Source organism: Lipotes vexillifer, unplaced genomic scaffold (genome assembly GCF_000442215.2).
Source record: "Lipotes vexillifer unplaced genomic scaffold, Lipotes_vexillifer_v1.1 scaffold809, whole genome shotgun sequence".
NCBI lineage: Eukaryota > Metazoa > Chordata > Mammalia > Artiodactyla > Lipotidae > Lipotes > Lipotes vexillifer.
Window position 1 is genome coordinate 570,982 of NW_006788521.1, and position 10,954 is coordinate 581,935.

Here is a 10,954-nt window from a genome sequence, read left to right on the forward strand (position 1 = left end):
AAAATATAACCTAAAATACAATCTATAAGAGGCAGAAAGAAAGCTGAACTTGTGAAACACAAGTCAATTTAGTGCTGTGGAGACAAATTTGCAAAGTCCTCCTAGAATGCAGAGGAAAAGGGATGAAACTGCACCTTGAAATGAAGTCTAAATAATAATTATAAATCTGACTACAAAACTGAATGCAATCACTTTTTTTTTTTTTTTGCAGTACGCGAGCCTCTCACTGCTGTGGCCTCTCCTGTTGCGGAGCACAGGCTCCGGACGTGCAGGCTCAGTGGCCATGGCTCACGGGCCCAGCTGCTCCGCGGCATGTGGGATCTTCCCGGACCGGGGCACGAACCCGCGTCCCCTGCATCGGCAGGCGGACTCTCAACCACTGCGCCACCAGGGAAGCCCTGAATGCAATCATTTAAAAAAGAGATAATGTGTAATTTAAAAATTAAGTCCATAATAATGGTTTATTATAATTATTAATATTAATTAATAATTACTATCAGATTGTATTTACAAATACCCAAAGAATGATAAGTGAAAGTGTGCTAAATTCCTCATTTTAAATAGATGGGAATCAATAGACACAGTTTTGCTCTGGACTCTGACTTAGGCTTAAAAATTTTAAAGTAACTACTAGTAGAACCTAAAAATCCTCCTAAAACATTAGGCAATTCAAAACCAAACAACAACGAATGTAATCCACACACCACAAGGCAGAAAACAAAGGAATCAGGAAAAAAACCAAAACACTAATAATACTCAAAGAGCAGAATAACAGAAAAAAGATCAAATTATACAAGTTATAACAATGATTATCAGTGGGTAAAACTCCTTCACTAAAAGAGAAAGACTTTCAGATTGCCAAAAATCAGACACATACACATATATATTCTCTCATCTAAAAAAGTGATCCCCAAAAAGATTAAGTCAAAGGCATATCAGCAAATATGATGAAAAGGAAATAAAATATCATAGTATTAGCTCACACATAAAATTAAAGCCCTTCTCCAAAAAAGCAAAAGCATTGAATGTGATGATTATTTTATATTTACATTTGTCAACAAATGTGCATTACTTTTATAATAAAAATGAAAAGACACGATGTTGAAATTAATATATAACAGAGAATACATTTTATATTACTAAAACTTAAGCTTACAACAGAGGGATTTAGGTATAAAGTGCCACATATCAATTAAAAACTAAAACAATTAAATAGGAGGTGGGAGCTGGCAGGGGGAGAGAAGCCATGGAAAATTTCCTATACTCATGCAGTTCCTCTTGCTGTTGATCCTTGGTTTCACATTCAACTCACCTAGTAAAGCTGCCCAGTGAAGAGGCGTTCGAAATAAGTTATCGTAAGATGTTATATTGCAGCTTTCGTATGAGGTCAGGACATCAACCACTGTCACGTTCCCATCAGCAACTGCAAAGTGAAGAGGTGTTCGACCCTCATAGTCTTGCCAGTTCAGTAACGACTCTGTTGGAGCAGCATCCTATTTTTAAGGAACCAGAGACCTCAGACATACATAGAATCCTTACTAAATTACATTTGACATAGTATTAACTGAGCAATTTTTGAAACCTACATATTCTCTCTCAGCAGAAGTGATAAATTCAGAAAAAAGTGTACAGTTTAAATCTTTAAAAATTAATTTTCATATTTAACTAAAAAAGTACAGAAAAGATACAATAAACAACATGTACCATCTATCAATAGATTAAATAGGGATCAACATTTTGCCTAATGTGCTTTTTTTAATCTCTTACAGATTCAGCTAAAGGCATATGTTTTGTATTTTTGCTTCATATATATACATCCATAAACAACAGTTAAATTTTGTATGTGTGTTTTCAATATTTATACTTATGTATTATACCATACATATCCCTGAATTTTTTCTTTCAAAATTATACTTTTGAATTTTTAATTTCAACACAATACATTTGGGTATCTATGATGATACTAGTCCATTTGTTAAACCACAATTTAGTTAACCATTCTCCTACTGAGGGATATTTAGGTTATTTACATTTTTTCCCACTATTAACAATAATGCTGCAATGAACACACTTCCTTTACATGTCCCTTTGTGGCACATGTGATTCTTCTCTAGCCCAGACACCTAGATGGGAAATTGCTGGGTTGAAGGATATTTGTATCTTCAGCTAGTATTGTCAAACTGCTCTCTAACTGGATGTACTAATTAACACATCCATGACGATGTGTAAAAGCTTTTATTTCCCCACATGCTGGTACATATTAACCACTTAGTATTATCAAACTTACAACATTTTTCCCCTTATAGGTATGAAAAGCATTTCACTGATGTTTTAATTTGTATTTCTTTTATGAATGAGGTGCAGTTTTTTTAAATCATATGTTTATTGGATATTTGGTTTAAATTGATAGTTCACAACATTTATTCATTTTTCTACTGGATCTTTGTAGCAGATATGATGCATTGCTTAGGTCCCCCTTGAAGACTAAAGGACCTACTTCCCCAGCTGCTGCAAGTGTTGCCAGCAAATGACTTTCTACTGTCATCCTTTTGGAATTGCTTCAGCTAAAGAGAGTTACCTCACCCATGGTCAGGTCCCTTCTCAGATTAGGTTATATCCAAAGCCAAGCTCTCTTGTCCAAATTTAAGAACTCTCTGAAGGGCCATCCCAGATTTAGAGCTGTCTATACAGTCAGGCTATTTTACAAAAAAGAGTATTAAAGATATTATAAACACTTCAAAAAAGGAAGTAGAGTATTACCACAATGGTATTCTAGGCCCTTGAGTCTCCCAAGGACTTAGATGCATTTATAAGGGAGAAAAAAAAAGCCAAATCTGTGAGGAAATAAGATATTATGAGTGACAATCATCCTCCAAAGACTTCAGATCTTGGAATTAACACATAAAGAATATAAAATAGCTATCTATGAAACATGTAAGAAAATAAAAAATGAAATAAAAGGTGAGCAAGGAACAAAAATTCTCAAAATGATCAGGCAGATCTGAAAAAGAACCAAGTAGAACTTTTAGAAGTGAAAATATAATCACTAAGATTGAAGACTAAATGAATAGGGTAAACAAGAGATTGGATGCAGCTGAAGAAAGACCTGGAAAACTGGAAGGCAGATCTGATGTAATTACCCAGAATGTAGTAGAAAGAGACAAGATGATAGAAATGTAAAAGAGAAGTTAAGAGACATGGAAAGTAAAATGGAAAGGTCTAAAATATGTATTCCTGGAGACCCCATAGGCAGGAGTAGAGAGAATAAAAGAGATGCAATATTTAAAGAGATAATGGTTATATATTTTCCAGAAATGAGATGCAATAATCAGAATGTATACCAAACAGGAAAAAAAAAAAAAGGTATACCTAGACAAACCATAGTAAAACTGTAGTATGCCATATAGAAAAATTTTAAAAAGCAGCCTGAGAGAAAAGATATCTATAAAGGGATGACATAGACCAATAACAGGCTCTTCAAGAGGAACTAATGAAAGGCAGAAAGCAGCAAAATGACAGTTTGAAAGAGTTGAGAAAAGTAACTACTTAGAACTGTGTATACAGGAAAACTATATATTCAAGAGCATAGTAGAAATGTAGACATTTTTAACAAATAAAATCAGGGAGGGCTTCCCTGGTGGTGCAGTGGTTAAGAATCCACCTGCCAATGCAGGGGACACGGCTTCAATCCCTGGGCTGGGAAGATCCTACATGCCATGGAGCAACAAAGCCCATGCACAACTACCGAGCCTGAGCTCTAGAGCCCACCTGCCACAACTACTGAAGCTTGTGTGCCTAGAGCCTGTGCTCCACAACAAAAGAAGCTCACACACTGCAATGAAGAGCAGCCCCTACTCACCGCAACTAGAGAAAACCCATGCACAGCAACAAAGACCCAACACAGCCAAAAAAAACAAAACAAAACACAAACAAATAAATAAGTTTATAAAAAAAAATCAGGGAGTTTACCACCATAGATCTACACTAAAGGAAGTTCTAAGAATTATATTTTAGGAAGTAGGATAATTATAACTCTAGAAGGAAAATTTGAGACTCAAGAAGAAATGCAGAGCAAAGAAATTAGTTAACACACAAGTAGAAATCAATTTTCATTGTACAAATAAAACAATAATATCTTTTAAAGTCTAATTTGTGTGTTATAAGCAAATAGGACTAAATATTAGACTACCATAGCCTGTAAGTTGGAATTTGGGGAGGAGTGATTAGAAAACTTCAAAGAATATACTGATAAATATTCAAAATTAATAAGAAAGTATAGCAAATTGGTTAAATATATAATTAATGGCCCAAACTATCAATTGCATTTCTATACACCTGCAACAACCAGTTAAATACATACCCTAGATACCCTAGATATGCTTTTAAAGAAGGTTCAGAGCAGCACTGTTGTAAATAGCAAAAAACTGGAAACAGTTCCAAATGTCAGTCAATAACAGACTGAATAATGTGTGTCATTTAATCTTCACAAAATGGAATACTATACAGCAGTAAAAAGTAATATATTACAGCTACACACAGCAACATAGATAGAATCACTAGCTTAACACTGAGCAAGAGAAAAGTATGTTGTGGAAGAATACATACAGTATGATTCTATGAATATAAAATTCAAAAATGTTAAAAACTAAACAATATATTTTTTAGGGATACAAACACATGTCAAAACTATAATGAAAACCAGTGGAATGATAAGCACAAAACTGAGGATAGTGGCTGACTCTGAGAAAGGAGAGAAAAGAACGGTACTGGGAGGTATCCAGGGAACTTCAATGGTAATGTACTTGGCTCCTCAACTCAGTGATGAGTACATGAGTATTTGTTGTTTCCTTATATATCTTAAATGTATTATATAAATATTCACTTACATCTATTTACTATTTAATAAGAACAAGTATAAAACAAAGACAGGGATGATAAATATAAACTCAGAAAAGTAGTTGGTAGGGGACAGGAATGAGCATGGCACAGGGAGAGAGAATGTATTTGGAAACTGGCACATAGGAAAGTTCTGTTTGGTCTTAAATAACAGTATTAAAATGTTTTATTTCTTGGTGATGAGCTCACATGTTTGTTATACTCTTTTGCTTCATAATTTGGTTGTGTGTCATATAAATGCTTTTGCATATATTGGATATTTCATTATATATATATATATATTTTGTGTGTGTGTGTGTGTGTGTGTGTGTGTGTGTGTATGTATATATATATTTGGAAAGGCCATCCATTATACCCACCAGAATGCATCGCACTGTATGAACAGCACTCGGATCTTTGTGGTTGGCTGCCCAGTGAAGTGGGATCTTGCCTTCAACATCAGGAATTCCAATGTTGGAATCATGCTTGATGAGCAGCTTCACATGCTCAGGGTTATTGTAGTAGGCACTCCAATGCAGAGCTGTTTGCTGCAAAATTGAGAGATTCTCAAAATAACAATAACTACAGCAACAGTGAAAACACAACAACTCTTCCCAAACTTTCAGTGTGTGACAGGCACTGTCATAAGAGTTTTATATATTTTATCTCATGTAGTCTATATCATGACAACTCTGGGAAATGAGTACTCTTGAATTTGCATGCGACTGATGAGGAAAGTTAAGTACGAAGAGGATAAGTAATCTGCTCAAGGGTGTGAAGGTAGCAAGTGACTGAATAGAGATTTTAAACCCAGGCAGTCTGACTCCAGAACCTGACATCTTAACCATGGCAGGGATTTAGGTCATCAAGTACTAATAACTGATAATACTGAGAAAGAAAAACCCAGTGAAATATTTTATGAATAATTATCAACAAAGGAAGTGATCATCTTTTTTTTTTTTTTTTTTTTTTTTTTTGTGGTCCGCGGGCCTTTCACTGTTGTGGCCTCTCCCGTTGCGGAGCAACAGGCTCCGGACGCGCAGGCTCAGCGGTCATGGCTCACTGGCCCAGCCTCTCCGCGGCACGTGGGATCCTCCTGGACCGGGGCACAAACCTGTGTCCCCTGCATCGGCAGGCGGACTCCCAACCACTGCGCCACCAGGGAAGCCCCAAGTGATCATCTTGATATTGCACTAAGCACCTTAAGAATTTGATAGAAGGTTTATATTTTAGTATCTATCAGAAAAGATCCATGCATAGGAAATCATGGATCTAGAATCCATTTTTTATATCAAAGGATAAATTTAAATTTAACTATAATTTTACAGGATAAATTAAGATATATTTTGAAAATACAGCAACACTTGCTTTATTTTTAGATAAAGTTAAAAATGAACATGCTGAATTTGCCAATGTTGCTTTAAAAATCTCTTCTGCCATTCTCATCAACATACTGGTTTCTCTATTAGGAGAACTATTAATGAAACCACAGAGAAACTGTTTAGATATACTTTATGCCTTGAGAGTAGCATTGTCATGAATCCAATCTAGAATGAGATCATTTAACAGCAGGAACCAAGCTCAACTGTCACATTAAAAACTTTAAATGTTGGCATATGTGGTATTCATTCAAAGTGAACCTACAGGCGTCTACCATGTAGAGTTATTAACTCATTACTTTTTGTTTAGTGATAACTGCAGAACAAAAAAGTCACAAATATCAAAGCAGTTAATCGCCTAAAACCACATTTTCAGTAAACAACATGTACAGTTTCTGTAGTTCTTTTCTTTTCCTATATTTGTTTTTTTTAAAGAATTAATTAATTTTTGGCTGCGTTGGGTCTTCACTGCTGTGCGTGGGCTTTCTCTAGTTGCGGCGAGCTGGGGCTACTCTTTGTTGTGGTGGGCGGGCTTCTCATTGTGGTGGCTTCTCTTGTTGTGGAGCATGGGCTTTAGACACGTGGGCTTCAGTAGTTGCAGCACGTGGGCTCAGTAGTTGTGGCACACAGGCTTAGTTGCTCCACAGCATGTGGGATCTTCCTGGACCAGGGATTGAACCTGTGTCCCCTGCATTGGCAGGCGGATTCTTAACCACTGCACCACCAGGGAGGTCCCTGTTCTGAATATATTTACTGAAATATATTATGCTGTTGAACCTAACAGTAAAAAGTTTGGGGTTGCATTTTTTTACATCTTTGTTTTTTATTTTTCTAGTAATTCTTTTTTTTTTTTTGACTGTGGTAAAATGTACATAACATAAAATTTACCATTTTAACTGTTGCTAAGTGTAGTGTTCAGTGGTATTAAGTACGTTCACATTGTTGTGTAACCATCAGTACTATTTATCTCCAGAATTTTTTCATCTTCCCAAACTGAAACTCCATACCCATTTAACAATAACTCCCAATTCCCACCTCCTCCCCATCACCTGGCAACCACCATTCTACTTTCTGTCTGTATGAATTTGACTCCTCTAGGTACCTCGTAAGTGGAATCTTACAATACTTGTCTTTTTGTGTCTGACTTTTCACTTGGCATAATGTCCTCAAAGTTCATCCACATTGTAGCATGTGTCAGAATTCCATTCCTCTTTAAGGCTGAAAAATATTCCACTGTATGTATATACTGCATTTTTTTAATCCAGCTGTCCATCAAAAGACATTTGGGAGGTTTGTGAGTAACATCTTTGGGCTATTTTGAGTAACGCTGCTATGAACATGGATGTACAAATATCTGTTCGCATCCCTGATTTCAATTCTTTTGGGTATATAACCAGAAGTAGATTTACTGGATCATACAGTAGTTCTATGTTTAATTTTTTGAGGAACTGCTATATTGTTTTCCACAGTGGCTGTACCATTTTACATTCCCACCAACAGAGCACAAGAGTTCAAATCTCTCCACATCCTCACCAACACTTGTTATTTTTTTTTGTGATAATAGCTATCTTAAAGGGTGTGAAGTGCTATCTCACTGTGGTTTTTGATTTGTGTTTCTTTTGTGATTAGTTATATTAAGCATCTTTTCATGTGCTTATTGGCCATTTGTATATCTTCTTTGGAGAAATGTCTATTCAAGTCCTTTGCCAGTTTTTTAATTGAGTTGTTTGGTTTTTTGTTGCTCACTTTTAATGTATTTTATAATACGATTGGTCTGTGACAGATTAGAAATTTTAAAAAAAACCGATCCTTCACCTCAGATGGTTTGAGACTCAGTGCTCTATGCTTTTGTCCTTCTTTCTTCTCTGTGGTTGCCTGGACTATGCAGATCCATTTTCCATCTCTCTGACTGAATAACCTCCCATCCCTGTTCAATAACAGAAGAACATACAGGGACTGGAAGACAGCAGGAAGTTCACAGAACGTATTGGGGAAGACATGAAGCCCAAAGACAGTTGTAGCTTCTCAAGTGATTAATGGGTCTTGTGCTTTTTTCAGTGAAATATTTATTTATTTATTTATTTAGCCACACCACGTGGCTTGCGGAATCCTAGCTCCCTGACCAGGGATTGAACCCAGGCCCTCAGCAGTGAAAAGACAGAGTCCCAACCACTGGACCACCAGGGAATTCTCAGTGAAATATTAGCACTATAAATGCTGTGAGTTAGGAATAATATTAATTTACAAGTTGTAAAATAAAGTTGATTTCAGAACTCTGGGTTATGTGAATGACTACTAAACAAAATCTAAAAATCACATAAAGAATACTATGGGAGTGAAAAGTTTATTGAATATAAACCCAGTGAATGACTTATAAGAGTTTTAATTACATGAGAGTGCTGGACTTAGCAAGACTCTATGATTAAGTGCCTGATGAAAAGGAAGAGGATGATTGCATTTGTCTAACTAAAGACCACATTTTTTTCCTGTAAGGAATGATCAGAGTGTTGATCAAAACAATGACCAATGTGTACACTATGTTAAAACTCAAGAGCAGGGAAGAAAATGGACCCTAGTAAGAATGCCAGAGCAGATGTTAGAATTAAAATGAACTAATAATAATAATTTTAAGCTAATATTTATTGAGAGAATATTATGCACTGGGCATTGTGCTAAACACTTCATATATATCATCTCATTTTATCTTCAACAACCCTTTATCCCCTTTTTGCATATGAGAAAATTGAGGAATAGAGGAGTTAAGTAATTCGATGGACATAGAACAAGTGGTGGCTTCTACACTGAAACCCAAGAAGAATGATGCCAAAGCCCAGGCCATTAAAGCACTATGCACTTAGTACATTACCCAGGGCATTTGGCCACCACAAATCTAACTACCTTTAGCAACTATCTTGACTAGCAGTCAAATACTGAGTTGGAGGTAGACAGGCCTGGTTTGAATTCTAGTCCTGCCAATTGGATCTCGGGCAGAATTTTAATCTTCTTGAGCTTCAGTTTTCCCATATGTAAAAAGATGATACTACCCACCACACCTGGTTGCTGGGAGGATAAAATGACAGAATTTAAGTGAAATACTTTACTGGGGTGTGTGGAGACTTGGAATTGTTCTACCATGCATGAGTGGTAATTTAGGCCTTGTTCCTTGAGATTTCACATCATAAAATAAAGCATTTGCTTTCTGCTCTATTTGTCTTCGATTTTGACAGTCCGTTACCTTGTTTTTATCCTGTGTATCCACTTCTCCTGGTGCCATAAACTTCAGCAGAAGTGCCAAACACTTAGGGCTCTTGTGCCGTGTAGTCAAGTGTAAAGGAGTCATTTCTTCTAGATCCTTCTGCATCCAGTTTGCTCTGCGTGTAAGTAAGAGTTTCATGAAACGATAATTTCCCTAAATAAAAAATAAGTGACAGTAAGAAGAAATTTAGTTTGGAGCCAAAATTATTTTTAAATTTTAAAATGTTTTAAGCATTTTAATTATTCTGCTAGAATAATAACATTCAGATAAATTAATAAAAGGAAAATACTTATAATTCTACTACTCTAACAATTGTTTTATTTTTTCATGTTTCTTTCCAACCGCTTTCTATATGCATTTAGTTTACTCAGTGGCTGGTCAATATTTCATTGTGTTAAGGCAAGACATTTTATTTAATCATTCTATTATTGCTTATAATATTTTTTAATAGAAAATGCTACAATGTACATGATTTTTCACATATTTTTTTTCCATAGAATAAATTATCAGGAACCAAATAACTGGGTCAAAGGAGTTTGTGCATTTTATGGGTTTTGGTGTATTTTCCAAATTGCTATCTAGTTGCAACAATGTGTGAATGTATTAGTTTCAGCACAATCTGACCAGCACAGCACATATTATTTATATTCAAAGTATAATAACTTTGTGAAATAAGTAGAGATTTTAAACCCCAATTTACAGGTGAGGGAATTGAGATTCAAAGGGGTTAAATATTTTGTTCACAGTCATTTGGTTAATAAGGAAAAGGTGGTTAGCTTTCTTGAAGAGAGCTATTTACAGGTACAACTAAGGTAGAAGCAGCGTCCTCAAAGTTCAGGTCCCAGACTCATCTGGTCACACAAACACCAACCCAGAAATCACTGTAGGCCACCCACTTGCAGGCAGTGCTCTCCACACCAGTTAAACCCTCCAATCTGGCAGAACCAACCCATCTGGAGAAAGAAGTTTAGCTATAAGGGCTAGAGTAATACACTGGTGGGGACTCAGGTCGACCCTTTTACAGTATGTCTATGTGAGCTTTGAAACCCTTGAAAAATATTCCAGGGGCTTCCCTGGTGGTGCAGTGGTTGAGACTCCGCCTGCCGATGCAGGGGGCACGGGTTCGTGCCCTGGTCTGGGAAGATCCCACATGCCGCGGAGCGCCTGGGCCCGTGAGCCATGGCCGCTTAGCCTGCGCATCCGGAGCCTGTGCTCCGCAACGGGAGAGGCCACAACAGTGAGAGGCCCAAGTACCACAAAAAATAAATAAATAAAAAAAATTCCATAGTTCTTTTAAGCTCTTTCCTGAGATCTAGCTCCATATTTCCAATTCTGACTGGAGACTTCAATATGCTTGGTATCACAGATATTTCAAAGTCAACATGAACAAACTGCATTGCATGATCAAGTTCTCTGCCTACTTCATGTGTATTTTCTCTTTCCC

General features: G+C 36.4%; 1 protein-coding gene across 2 annotated transcripts in view; it reads right to left on the minus strand.

The window, feature by feature from the left end:
- Window positions 1-10,954, minus strand: part of INVS (inversin) — a 147,979-nt gene that overhangs the window by 67,027 nt on the left and 69,998 nt on the right. For both annotated transcript variants that reach the window (XM_007461642.1, XM_007461641.1), the window contains exons 4-6: window positions 9,490-9,663; window positions 5,256-5,423; window positions 1,313-1,493 (exon numbers count right to left, since the gene is read on the minus strand). In XM_007461642.1, coding sequence (XP_007461704.1) covers window positions 1,313-1,493; window positions 5,256-5,423; window positions 9,490-9,663 — 523 coding nt within the window. The remainder of the gene's footprint in view (window positions 1-1,312; window positions 1,494-5,255; window positions 5,424-9,489; window positions 9,664-10,954) is intronic.